Source organism: Passer montanus, unplaced genomic scaffold (assembly GCF_014805655.1).
Source record: "Passer montanus isolate IOZ18808 unplaced genomic scaffold, ASM1480565v1 scaffold79, whole genome shotgun sequence".
NCBI lineage: Eukaryota > Metazoa > Chordata > Aves > Passeriformes > Passeridae > Passer > Passer montanus.
Window position 1 is genome coordinate 1,842,784 of NW_024373145.1, and position 14,387 is coordinate 1,857,170.

At 37.7% G+C, this 14,387-nt stretch overlaps 1 protein-coding gene and 1 long non-coding RNA gene across 2 annotated transcripts; one reads left to right on the forward strand and one right to left on the reverse strand.

Annotated features, from left to right (window-relative positions):
* Nucleotides 1-2,232: 2,232 nt before the first annotated feature.
* On the reverse strand, nucleotides 2,233-11,665 carry LOC120512837 (nephrocan-like). Its single transcript, XM_039731585.1, has 3 exons — nucleotides 11,480-11,665; nucleotides 5,809-6,710; nucleotides 2,233-2,680 (listed from the first exon to the last, which is right to left on the reverse strand). Exons 1-3 carry the CDS (start codon nucleotides 11,663-11,665, stop codon nucleotides 2,233-2,235), a joined length of 1,536 nt encoding a protein of 511 aa, XP_039587519.1.
* On the forward strand, nucleotides 2,396-4,956 carry LOC120512838. Its single transcript, XR_005630139.1, has 3 exons — nucleotides 2,396-2,528; nucleotides 2,653-2,732; nucleotides 4,145-4,956. It is a non-coding gene; the product is annotated as an uncharacterized LOC120512838 (long non-coding RNA).
* Nucleotides 11,666-14,387: the final 2,722 nt, after the last annotated feature.

Genomic DNA, 14,387 nt, shown 5'->3' on the forward strand with positions numbered 1-14,387 from the left:
CACTGCAAGGAAGGCTTGTGCTGTTTCATAAATACCTAAATCTTTAGGTACCAAAAATTTGTGTGACTGACCATAGAACCATAGAATTATTAAGGCTGGAAAACACCTACAAGATTAATTCCCACTGTTAACCCAGTACTGCCAAGTCCTCTGTTTAACCATGTTCTTAAGTGCCACATCCACATCTTTTGAACGCATCCAGGGTGGTGAGCCCACCACTTCCCTAGGAAGTCTGTGCCAATGCTTGACAATGCTTTCCATGAAAAAAATTTTCATAATAACCCATTTAAACCTCCCTGGTGCAGCTTGAGGCCATCTCTGGTCCTTTCACTTGTTTCCTGAGACTGACCCCAATCTTGCTACTTCCTCCTTTCCGAGAGTTGTGAGAGCAATCAGGTCCCCCTGGAGCCTCCTCCAGCCTAAAGAACCACAGCTTTTCCTCACAGGACTCAGCCTCTAGGCCCTTCACCAGCTTCATTTCCCTTCTCCGGGCAGGCACTGGCACCTCAATGTCTTTCTTGTAGTGAGGGGCCCAAAAGTGAGCACAGCCTCCCCAGTGCCCTGTACAGAGGGACACTCACTGCCCTGGTCCTGGTGGCCACACTATTGCTCACACAGAGCAGATGCCATCGGCCTTCTTGGCCACCTGGGCACGCACTGCCTCCTGCCCAGCCAGCTGTTAGCCAGCCACCCCAGGTCCCTTTCTGCTGGGCAGCTTTCCAGCCCCTCTGCTCCACAGCAGTGCTGCAGGGGGTTGTCATCACCCAAGGGCAGGGCCTGCCTCTTGGCCTTGCTCAGTCTCACGTAGTTGGCCTTAGCCCATTGATCCAACCTGTGCAGATCCCTCTGCAGGGTCTGATGATAAGGGAACATAAAGAAAAATGGGCTCCATTTTCCAGTCTCTATTGGAATAGAGATTCCAATCTCTCTATTCCAATTGCATAGCTTAATGTGTTGGGGGACCTAGAAACGCACGTGTCAATCACATTTGCATAGGAGACATAACCAAATAGCCGCACTCTGACACCGGACAAATCAGCCTCCATGGAGATGAGTGATTGCTCAGTTACTGAATGCCAACGGGAGATAAAAAATAATAGAAACTCTTTGCTTTGAAAAGTAATTTGCTGATGTAATTACTCATCAGTTATCACCTGAGATCATAAACTAACAAGTGATTGTTTGTAAGTCACTGGTTTTAGTGGTCTCGCTAATCCAGTTTTTGTTTAGTTTTCAAGCACTTTGGGAACTGCTTGATAAAATTTGTACATATATCAGAGTTAATGCATTAATTATATAGCATTTAGTAATTTTTTTGTGTGTATGTGCACAAAAGTCTGGAAAGTTCTGGCCAGTGCAGGGGGACACTTGCAGTGTGTACACTTGCATGTTAAGTATATCTAACCTAAAAGTATACACATGGTATCTTGAGCTATATTGTAGCAAATTAGCTATCCAGATACCAAAATAAACTCTTACAAAAGCTTCACCTCACTTCATCTTATCCTAATATTTTCCAGGATATATTTCCTGAGAATCTCCCTTCTTTTGTTTACAGCAAAAGAATCAGGTCAACTTGACCCCAGTGTTTTCATTCCTCACTATTAATTAACTTCAGAACTACTATTAAATCTCATTAACCAGGACACTGATTCTTCTGTTTATTTCACTTGCTGTGATGAAGATAAGCCTTCTGTATTTTGCCTGCAGCTCAACTAATTTAGTCTTATGTCATTTAAAATAGTCTAAAATAAATTAAAAAGGGAAATGTTTCAGGAAAACTGGAATCAGTTTTTCAAAAGCAAGAATTTCTGAACAATCCCAAAAAATTGCTCACATCAGTGTAACTCTCCATGTCAACCTGCAGACCCATGAGTTTAAATGTGTTAATGCCAGACTCCTAGTAATAGTGTCTTGTGGTATTGCAGAATTTTATTTGGGGGGGTTTTATGCAACTGTAAGAAATGTTCTACTATAAAAAGGTATACAGAGTTACCGACTGCTTTTCTAAGACATAGTAATGTCTTGCTTCTCTCAAACTACATAGTACTAATGGTATAGAAAAACAAATTTTGGTTTCTTTTTTACAATATTCAGTTCATAATGACAGCCTTAGTACAACTAGAGCAGGAAAAGCTAATGACAGATGAGAAGACTGCTTGTCAGTAGAGACACTGGTGGCACTGGGCAGCTCTAGACAACTTTAAGGTTCACTAAAGATAAACTGTGACATTAATCTAATTCATAATCGTAGTAATCATCATCTGTGTTCACTCCAACACTGGAGGCCTCATCGGGTTTCATTTTCTTTCTGTCCTCTCTGCCTCTTTCCATGGAAGACAGATTGTCTTCGCACTGCTGCAGAATCTTCTTGGAAGACATCCAGCTTTCTCCTCGGCTTTGTGCCGGCGCTGCACACTGCCCTCCCCGGACATCCGTCCCTTTGGCCACCAGTGCTCTTCTGGTTCTGAGAAGGTCACAGGTGCAGTTCCAAGGGTTCCCATCTAAATACAGATGACGAAGACGAGGTAAATACTCCAAGATTTTGCGATCCAACAGAGATATCTTGTTATTCCGTAAATTTAAAACCTGAAGCTGTTTCAAGTCCTTTAGCTCTTGCTCTCCAACGTCCTCTATGTCGTTTCCTTTTAGATCCAACCTAGCAAGGGTTTCTGGAAGTCTGAGCAAAAATAAAACAATAGAAAGGTGTTATATTCATCATACTGTTTCCGGTAAGTGGTATTTGGTGGTGGGTATTTGTCCAGACACATTTAATGTACTAAAATAAAGCTATCACTAAAAACAATGCAATCTTCTGCAAAAACAGATGTTTATATTGGGTTTGGGGTTGTTTGTTTGTTCTTTGTTTTTATGTTACAGGTGTACTCTGTGTACAGCATTGAAATGTTTTCCCAAATTACTGCAGTTCTGACCTGTACTGACTGTTCATGCAGCTAAACTGAACAGCAGTCTTGTGCTGTATTATAAAGCAAATCAGCTGTTTAATTTAAATTGTCAAGTTTAAAAATGCTTTTTGTACTCTTCAATGCCAATGAGCAAACTACAGCACCATGAAAGATCAAAACCTTAGACAATTGTGGCGACACTGCTCCTTCAATTACTTTTATATATGATTTGTTTAAAAACATTTCTTAGTTTGTTAAGAATTATATTTTTTTTTCCATTTTGTTCTCCTGCTCCCATAAGACTCTAACATTAATCATCACAGCAGTAATCCATCTGATGATAAACTTAAGAAATCAGCAACGGGAAAATATAAATGCTTTTAAAATAGTACCTTTGAGAATTAGAACTGGTTACATTTAGAAGCAGAGAAAAAGCTGATAATCTCTGATACTGGACAGGTAAGCATAATTCTTATTTTCATATACATTACAAATTTATATGAAAATACTTTAATTTCAAAAGTCTTGCTCATTTATGATCTTTTTATTTCTCTCTGATATAGATAGTGACAAGTGCTTAACAGAAAAGCACAGGCATGGAATATCTTTAATAAAATTACTTTGAAATAACTTAAAAATCACCTTACTATGGTAGTATGCAAGGTGATGAAATTGAGTCAAGGTTACAGAGTTTAAGGAAACTTGACTGAACCTCCCAGGGAAATGATAATTATATTACCAAGATCTATTTAGAATAGAACAGCAGTATACTACAACTTATGGATGACCCTCACTCACTGTTTTTTGTGAAGCCGAGTTTGAACCTCTTAAGCTGAAAGATGGTTTCCAGATTTGTGAAAACCTGACAAGTTCAATGTTACTATTTCAAAAGTATGGCGGTTTTGTATTGTGCTGTTTTTCCTGGGGAGACGAGAATTTCACATATTGGTATGGTGATTCACTTCACAAAATCTGACCTTACTAAATGCTTGTGACTGCAGTAAATCAGTTTTGAAACTTAACTGCAGACAACTGCCCAATATGACACTGTAATGTCAGAAGGGTACTCTGGAGTAAAACCCTAGTGCCACTGATGTCAAAGGCATCGGGAAATCACCCAAGACGCTTATCCAGACTGATTACAGTCTAAAGCCTGACCAGCAAGTCCTTAAACCTGTGAAGAGTCTTATTGTACTAATGTTAGACTTAAACTTTATGGCTATATTGTTTGACTTCAGGCTGTGTTGATCTAAACAAAATAATACCACTGAGTACATGATCGAGTGCCCTGCAGCTGGAAGAGGAGCTGTGCTCACCTGGGAGCTGACCATGGCAGCCACTCTGTGCTACTGCCACTCTAAGGAACATCATCAGATTCTTCCTTGCATTTTCACCACACCCTGAAGGATCTTATGAAGTACAAGTCTTCTCTAAAAGTCCTGAAAATACTTGGACTTGTGGATTATTTTCTTTTCAGAAAAGAAGGGAAAGCAGCTTTCTTTCATCTCATTTCTGCCAAAAACCTGCTAAGACCTGTTCACTTTAACACATCAGTCATATCTTTTAACCTTTTACATCTGACAGAGTTCTCAGAGAGAAGTCAAAAGTAATAATTTATTTTTCTGTATATCCATGAGTACCTGGTCATCACCAGACAATTAAATTAAGTGCATAAGTTTTATTTCTTCTCATTTTTTTCACCTCTTTTATGTTTACAGCCCTCCCTGGAAATCTGTATTTACTGTTGGAATGAAGGGTGCCCAATATCTCCTTAAAAGTTGTACTGTTTAAAGGCTAGTAGAGAACTCCTTCCTGTCAATTCTCTTGACTACGAAGGTTGTAAAATAGGATGGATTAGACAATACTAAAGTAATTACAAAGCATTAAACATTCCTGTTGAGCTAGACTGAAATCAAATATTTATACACCACTAAATCAGTTTCTGATTATAAAGCTGTTGCCAAATAGATTCAAATGCTAAAGGACATGATACTAAATTAATTGAAATTGTACTGTGTTATTTATTTAGGCTAGTTAAACCTGTCTACAAGCCATAAAAATAAAGTTTAACAGTCCAGTTTTGTTAATGAAGTTGATGGTAATGGAATAACTTCACTATTTTTATGCCATCTTCTTGCACAGCCTTTTCTAATAATAAAATTGCCACTTTATATCACAGCAGCCTCCATTTGACTTAATATGCCATCTCTGATAATGGCCAGTTCCAACACTCAGATGAATGTAAGAGATCCTCTAAGCAGAGCATTAATGAACACAGTGCAGTGTGCCCAAGGGATGTTTCTTCTGTGCTCTGTTGACTGGAATTTTTCTTATAGCCTGAAGCTGAAGACTTTATATGCATTCCAAATACTTTCAAATGTGTGAATATAATGAATCTGGGAATGCCAATATCACTGAAAAAGCACAGTCTTTTTGATCAGATTCAGCTCCCAAAATCTTAATATTTTAATAATGATAAACTTGGTGTGGCTTGGTAGAAATATCAGCTTTAAAATTGCTATCTATCTTTTATATCAAAAGCTCAATTATTTTTCTTTTGTGGGGGAAGGTAAATCTAAGTAGCAGTATAACCTTGGTAGTAAGTCTGTTGCATTCTCCTAGCAGATTCTTCTTATTGGTGTGCTAATTAAATAAAGTGGTCTCACTGGCAGGGAGAGATGCAAAATGAGCAGATTCATTGGGGGCCACAGATGTAATGAAAGCAGCTCTACCCTGAGACTGCTAACAGGAGTGCTAATTAGTGCTGGTTACGGCAGTGGGTTTATGGTATGGACAGACTTCTACCATGACTGGGTTTGAATACCAATTTTTGGCTCTCGTTCTCATAATGCAAGGAAGGAGAGATGACACCTTGGAACCAGCTGTCCTGAGATTCACTTGCCTCAGCGGAATAGAACTGAGGAGATTCTGTTCCAGCGCCAGATTGGAAAGCTGCACACACGGCTGGAGAGCTCCCGCCTCAAACGTGCTGACAGCGTTGTTGTCGAGAAACAAGTGCTTCAGGTCTTGGAGTCCTTGAAAGTCCTGTGCTGTCACCCTTTGGATCAGGTTATTGCTGCAGTCGAGTTTCTGCAGCCTGCCGGGCAGCCTGAGGGGCACAGTGTGGAGCTGGTTCTTAGAGAGCTCCAGTGTTGTTAAGTTAGGAAGAAGCTGGGCACCATCTATTGATGTCAGCTGATTTTCTGACAGCAGGAACTCAGACAGATTTTCTAGTTGTTTCACATCTCGAAGTCTCACCATTTTAAGTTGGTTTTTCTCTAATTTTAGTGACAGCAGGGATTTAGGTAGGTCTAGAGGCACTTTTGTCAGAAAATTACCACTTAAGCTGAGAAAATGTAGACTTTGGAAAGATGCAAAGAAGTTGGTTGGGAATGAATTCAGTTTATTATCAGCCATGCTCAGATATTTCAGCCTAGGAAGCCTAAGTGGTGCAGACACAAATTCCATGTTGTTGCCATCCAGGATCAGACTCTGTAAATTGTAAAGGGAAGAAAATGCACTTGGAGGCAGAGTTGCAATCAAGTTGTTCCGAAGATCAAGCACCCTTAGTTTCATCAAACCTGCAAAATCAGATGCATGCAGAGCATTGATGGAGTTGTCAGCGAGTCTTAAAACTTCAAGGCCAGATGGGAGAAAGGTGGGTATTTGCTTTAGCTGATTTTTGCAGAGTTCCAGGGACTTCAAGGTGCTCAGAGCTTTGAATGTGTTGTTTTCTATTGATTCTGTGCCACTGCATGAGAGGACCAGCTCTTCAAGGACTGACATTCTCCTGAAGTCAGTAAACTTAAAGAGAAAAAAAAAATAATATGATAGTACATTAATAGATATCCTCACTGGTTACTCCTTCTGGATGCTTGGACAATTGCTAGTATATGCTGAAAAACAATATATTTAGAATGTGAAACTAAAATAAATGGTAACAGTAGAAGTATTACTATAGGTACCTGTGGTTTGCCAGTTTTTCTTACATTTGCAGAATTTTGTGGTATAAGTCTATGCTATGCTCAATGGTGCTTGCTAGAGCACTTTTGAGTTCATGATACAGCCATTTCCATATATCAACAGTACTGTCACTGCAGCATGTATTCCCCAGAGGGAGTACCCATGGATATCTTTACCTCTTGGTACTGTTTTGGCAGAAAACTAAAATTCAACATTTTGTCTCCCCCACTACCTTTTTCTTTAAAAATAAAAATGTCACATATTAATACAATCAAACCAAAAGTGTCAGATCAACCTGGCTTGAAAAACCAGCTCTGTGGAACAGAGTGTTTTCACAGAAACTTAGTTTCTATTAGTTAGTAATAAACAGATACTTTGCAGTGGTAAATGATATTTAGATGTTGACTATAACTATAATATCGAGAGGCACACAATTGTTTCATTTTTTTTCTGCTCTGTTGGAAGGTCCTTGTTTACAAAGCTTGCCATCTTGTGTTTCAAGTTAAGCAGCAAACCTGAGTGAATCTGGCAGAGCCCTCTAAGCTGAGATAGGAGAAGTGTGCAATGAGGGTGAGACAGGGAGTTCTCCAAGCACACCAGGTACTAAAATATTGGTTTTCTGAAATTACCAGATATGCTTCCCTTTGACCTCAGTGACTGACTCTTAAAAAATCATTCATATGGGAATCCCCCCAAAAAGGCAACATGAGCAAGTGTTCTGCACAGGAATGGTGGGAAGGAGTGTCTTCATCTGTTTTTCCTTCCCATGTCCAAAACCATCTCCCTACAGGTCTCAGGCATACCACACCAGTTTTAGAGGAGCTAAATTGACAGTAGATTCTTCCTGCTATTTCCCCCAGGGCTTGGTGGCTCCCAGCACATTTAGCTCTCAGTGGGGGGAAGCTATAGAGCCTGTTCTACAGCATAACCCCTCATCCCAGTCAGGAATCTGCATGGAGGACAGTCCAAGTCCTTTTGCAGTACAGGCGCTGGGTAGTAATTTTGATCCATAGTCCTGGTTGGATACATTTGACTATCATACTTCTGTTAAGTGAAATCAGCTCATAAAGGTAACTGTTAAAAGAGGTCTTACACTTTCATTTATCCAACTCTTGCATATTTTTGGGCTGTATCTCTTTATCTCAGCTCTGCATTTTAACTTCTGTTAAAATTTTAAAATTAAAGCCTGCACAGCTGTGAAAGACGAGTCAGATTTCATTTTGCTGTGGTATCCTTAGTTTATCTTTCTGATTAACTTGATTCTGTCTTGCAAAGCAATTTCTGAATTGCAAATTTTGATGCAATTACTGAGAAAGTATAGATATGGAACCTCTATTGAAGCAGGTTTCTCCACCAACTATATATTAATTCAATGAGGGAATATACCTCCATTAAAAACCTTATATTTTCAACAGTAACCAACAAAGTTGTCCAAATTATATTACTTTATTTTTCCATAATGCAGTGTGGTGTGTATATATAGGTATATAGCAACATCAGAACTGCTGATGCCCAGTTTTGGTCATGATTAGGAATGTAATCTTATACATAGGAATGAGCTGCATTGGTGAAGAGCACAAAAACATAATCACATGTAATTATAAAACCATCTTATGGAAATTGAAACAATTATGAACCTTCACAATTCAACACATTTTCTCCTAGAAAATACAAAAGCAATGTTTTCTGCTTTACATCAGTTGATTTCTGTATGTCTCTGAGAGGCTTAATTTTCATCTTACTGAGAGACAGAGAGCTACGTGAAGGTCAATGTACAGACATTTATTCTGTAATGATGTTAGGCTTCTTAATGCGGATTATTATAATTTCTATTTTCCACCTATTTGGTATGCATTGCTAAGCTTTGTAACCATACTGTTTTGAGACTTAAATATTTATCCATGCTTTCATAAACCACTCAGTCTTTCTAATACAAATCAAAACATATTTGAAAGCTGACCAAATCTTTTTTTTGCTAGGAAGCAGTGTTTTATTTTCTAACTCGATTGTCTGTAAAATGATACTATTATAGCTTTATATTTTAAAACACTGATCTCTTGAAAGTTGATCTAATATGCTGTTATTTAATACAAATGTTTTAAGGAATTTGCTTGTTTAATTACTTTTTTTTTGGCTTTTCGAGTTGCTGTGACCTGGAATATGTTATAAGCAGTCTTTTTGAAACAGTTCCCTATGCTGGAAGCAAGGTAAATGATTTTCTTTTAGCAGATATTTAGCACTTATTAATATAGTTAGATATATATTAAATTTTTAATTAAGAGTAAAAAGGTTATAGTTGATCTTCAAGTCAAGGAGGAAGCAGAAAATATTGAAAAAAGATGATAAAATTAATCTAGTTTTGCTATTATAAAGCCTTTTTATAACAAACCCAAGGTTGTAAAATTACCAAAAGTGAAAATGCCAGACACTGTTTTTAATGCTGATCAGCCCTGTCAGAATAAATACAAAATTGATCAGGGTGAAAAAAAAATATTTACTATTTTTCTTGGGGTTTTTTTAACATACTGGATTTAGCATATAAACATATATTATTTTTTAAATATTATTTCTTCACAATGTTAATAATAATCAATGAAATTAAGGTGCAGAAGTAATTGAAACAATATTTTTAAATTCTTCTGAGGCACCTAATTGCTGAACTGTAATATTTGTGAATGCTTGCATATAAAAGTCTCTTGGAGGTCAGCTGTGGGAATTCTGGGCTTCCATTCAACTTCTTCAGGAAAGTATGTTATTTTCTCTGTGAGTAGGTAAATAAAGGAATTTTAAAAACCAAACAAATAAAAACACTCAAATCAAACCCGCCAAATGAACAAAAATCCTACACCAAACCCCTAAAATCCTGTAGAGTTATTTCAGTGCTTGCAGACATGTACTTTACATTCCCTAAGCACTATAATATGTGCCAGTGGAATTGCTCAGCTGTGTAAAATTAAGCATAGGTATTTATGATGTCAAGACCTCAGAAGTATAATTTGTTGCATGGGGAAAAAAAGAAAAAAATATATCCAAAGACCCTGTATAATCTCATGGAAACAGCTTACATAACTACAAGGACATAGTGTGGAAGGCCTTCTTTCAAAGTCAGTAGTAGCAGTAAGGCAGACTCATAGCCAGTGGAGTTAGTTTATAATGTGAAAAAACTCTCTTCTTAGATGATTTCACACACCATTTGTTTTGATCAGTCATAAAACATTTATTCCACCACTTCATTCATTATATCCAACATTTAAATGCTTTATGACACCTGTATTTTGCTCTAGTCAGAACCTAAGGCTACTTCACTTGTAACAGAGGAGTTGCTGACAGGTATGGACAACCAGCCTAAGAAACAGAAAATGGCTCATCTTACTTATCTTGGAAAGAAAATAATGGGGAGGAGAACAGAGGAGTTTGCACAGAAAATGAATTTCCTAATACAGAATTCATTTGACAAACCTTTTGTTTACCCCGAGTATAGCTAAATCACACCAATGTTTGACTCTTGTGGGTGTGTGAGATAAAACAAGAAAATCAGAGATATTAGTAGCAGCTAAAAGAGTAAACTTTCTCAGAGGAAAACTGTACAATCACTATTTCTCAGTGGGAAACAGGCATTCTAGATGCTGCTCTAAGCTGCCTTCCAGCCTATTTCACTTAGTCCTGGGCGAAATCAAAGATGCATTTCAGAGCAGTTAAATTCTTTGTAAGAGAAAATGTAACTCATTTGAATTGCATATTTCTTATTATTTGTAGCAAATTGATGCACAGCGATCATGTGTAATACAGGTGGTTATATTTCCCTTGTGTCTATCTGTACAAGGTGAATTTATTAAATAAAGATTTATAAATAAAGATTATTCCAGGGTAGAAAACAAAGAAGCACCATTCCAGAGTGCAGTGCAAGATGAGCATAAGCTGATGCCATTAACAAAGCGAACCACTGGTGCCTCAAGAAACCCAGAGTAAACTCTTTCAATAGCACAAATAGCTGGCAGCTTTGGTTAGAATGTGGTCTCATTTATGTGGGTTATTAGATAGGACGGGCCTTGCCTTTAGAAACATCTCATGCTGTGCCTTAGACTCAAACTTACTTCCTCTGCCATTTCTAACAGCAGTTGTACCTGACACTTGCAGCTCAAGAGGGGAAAAAGAGCTTCAATTTCATTCATTAGGGAAATTATTCTAATGACATAAGCCCTTTCATTTTCCTGTGAAAAAGTATTATATTGCATCAAAAATAGAAAATGCTTTTAACAGGTTAAAAAATTACTCTGAAAGTCAATGGTTATTTGACCACATATAAAACAAGTCAACCTTTGGCTGCTAGTTGTAAAATACTATTTTTTTGAGTTTCATACAGAATATAATTTTGACAGCATGAACTAGTGCTTGGAGACTGCAGGAACATGAAAACACTACAGGAATATATTTACATATCCTTAAAGAGTAAGTAAAAATAAAACCAATCTGGCAGCACTTCATCAGTTTTTAGAACTGAATAAGAACATGGAATAAGATTCTCTCCTCACTAGATGCCACCACCATCTGGGAAGTCCAACTTTCATTTATGGTGCACTACGAAAAGTACTTTTTCTGGGTTTTCTTACCTGGAGTTGCTTAATTTTGCTGTGGCTGATGTAGAGTCTCCTGGTGGTAAATGGAATTTCTCTGGGGATCTCTGTAGCCCTGTAGCATTGCACTGACTGGGCAGGGTCACAACTGCATCTTCTCGGGCAAGTGGTACTTAGAGCACTCTGAAAAGACAAGGCAACTAAAAGGTAAGACAAATACATCTTCCAAAATGGGAACTCTGGAATTGCCTCAGCAACATACAGCTTGAATTAAGCACCAAAGCCCTTTTATACCATGAAATCTGATAAAAGGATATTATGACTGTGTATTTTATCCCAGTGAAAAAACAGCAAAAACAATACTGTAATTTGCCTGGGTTAAAATGTTGGCAGGCATTACAAAGAGTGAGAAACTTAAACAGTGATAAGGTGCCTTTACATTTGTAGGTATGTGAAATTAGTGTTATTTATTACCTGACAGCTAATCTGTAAACATCCATATTATCTTCAGTTTCCTAGTTTTGTTAAATGTGACACCATGGAATTAGTGGAGAAAAGATAAAGAGCTGTTTTATAGTGGGGCTGTAAAACCTTTGTATCTTCTGTGACCCAGTATTAGAAACAGTAAAAACACAACTACAGCCAACACTGAAGCTTTTTTGCTCTTCCTCTTGTGTTATTCAGACCACCACCTAAAACCTGAAAACTTAGGCTGCTACTATTTTAAAGCAAAAATATTATATTAGTTTTCTTAATATCTGTGGTACAGCTGAGTGCTGCTGACTGGACAAAAATTCACCTCTTCTTGTGTAATTCCCATAAATCAAAATTTATTTATTCTTGTATTTGAAAATTATAAATGGGAAATGCTTGAAATCATTTAATATAAATCAAGTGGTAGATAATCAATAAGACCTATTTACTCCATGACAGATGGAGAACAGAATGATTTCCCCTAGAGTTTTCTCTGTGCTTATTAGTGCCTCTCTGACATATCTGCTAGCTGTGCCAGCTGGAGATGTAAAGTTTTGAAGGGCATAAGGTTTTGGTTGCAATAATTTTCCTTTGCACTCAAGTAGTTTATAACATACAAAACCAGTGTGCTCCTGAAACATTTCTATCTTATCACACTGATCTGCACTGCACTGTTACCTGCTTGCCTCCATCCTCTCCATAATATTTTGAGAAGCAGGTAATCCTATTCCTTAAGTGCAGACTATGCTAGTTATTTTTCCAATCAGAAGATAATGTCAAGTTGATTTGACAAATGGATAACAGTCCTTGATGGGAATGCCTTTTGGATGCAGCTGGGCTTACACTGGACAATTGCCATATTCCTTCCTGAAGAGCCTTCTGTCTCCTTAATCCTCTATACTGTGACTGCAGAACTGCAAGCCAGCATCTGCTAAACCAAGCAACAAGATCAGAAACCTTTCCAAAACCAGCCTGTGAAATTGGCATGTTTAACAAGCTGTGCAGAAAAATACTGCCTGACTTCTGCCATAGTGATCACTTGAGCAAAAATGAGTGAGTGGGCAGCTTTAGCAACTGTGCATTAAAAGAAGTTTTTTAATGTATCTCAGTCTAGGGTTTGTGGCTTTGACTTCCTTTTTTCCCCTACAAGAATCAAAGTATTCAGACAAAAGTGTAAATCCTTTCTGCATACTGACCACTAATTGTAGTATATTTCTTTGATTCCATCTTTCCACTGACTTGGGTCATCGTTCTCATGCAACTAAGACAGTAATACTCAGCATCCTATGTAGGAATTTGTCTTACTTTGAAATGTCATCAAAACCAACTGCTTCTGCTCTGGAAGGTCTGAAAAAAAGAAGATCCAACCCTATGGTTTGGTTTGAGACCTCTAGAGTACTGCAGTCAGTCTGCAAATCCCTGTAAGAATCATAGATTGCATCCTTCCTTATTTTGTAAATTTTAGGTCAGTCACCTGATGACAGAATTCCCAGCTGTAGCTACAAGGTAATGGCACCATAGTAAGGTGCAATATTCTTGGCTCTTATCATTTTTGTGTAATGTCTCTATCCTTGGTCTTTTCAAACTAATGAAAGGAAATGTTATTGGTTTAATAGTTCATTTCCATTATATTTACAACAATGTTTTGATCAAGAATGATGTTATATATCCATTAATTTCTCATATAAATCTGCTTTTGACAGATAGGTAATTTAAAGCAATAGCTATAAAAGATGATGTCCTATTAAACCTATTCTGTACAAATTTTCACACCAGAGCTGATGACTTTGCTTTTCCATAGAATTATGACCTGAGGGCATTTATTGACTTTAGGAGACCTGATGGCAACACAACAGACAAGAGTCCCAGGACTGTATGAGCACAAGCTTAGGAGGAAGTTGTGAGCTATGCAATAATTAAAAAACAAAAAACCAAAAATGAAAACCAAACCAAACCAAACCAAATAAACAATGTCAGAAAAAAACCCAAACAAAACAAAAAACCCCCCAAAAAAAAATTATAAACATTCCAAATCTCTGTAATGGACACAGCAACTCCTGGCCCATGAGTTGCACAACCTCACAGCACACTATTAGGAAGATGAATCACTGTTGCCATTTCCTGCCAGCAGTATTTATGCAAACTGTCCCCAGCTTTTGGTGGGGATTCCTGTGCAGGACTAAAGGCATGATGTAGCACTCCATCACTTCTGTGTCAGAAAGAATGAGCAATAGCACTCAAATCTGCCCATGTGAGAAGTCCCAGGGACATCCTACACTGCATGTGCTTTAACCAAAGGTAAACACTTCAGATCAAAACCTGCAAAATCCCAAGTCTGTGTCCGACATTGTCTTCTTGGTAGCTAAGAAGGACATTGATTAAATATATTGGGCAAATTTGGAAAAAGCACAAGCTTAATTTGCTGTAAATTATGTCTTTCAGGATTGCTGCTTTTATTTCAAATGTGAAG

Coding starts and splice junctions, on each gene's coding strand:
- LOC120512837 (XM_039731585.1), bottom strand. CDS start 11,665: ATGTATTTGTCTTACCTTTTAGTTGCCTTGTCTTTTCAGAGTGCTCTA. Junction 6,711..11,479: donor GCAAAATTAAGCAACTCCAG/GTAAGAAAACCC, acceptor TTTCTCTTTAAG/TTTACTGACTTCAGGAGAAT. Junction 2,681..5,808: donor CTCAGTTCTATTCCGCTGAG/GCAAGTGAATCT, acceptor ATTTTTGCTCAG/ACTTCCAGAAACCCTTGCTA.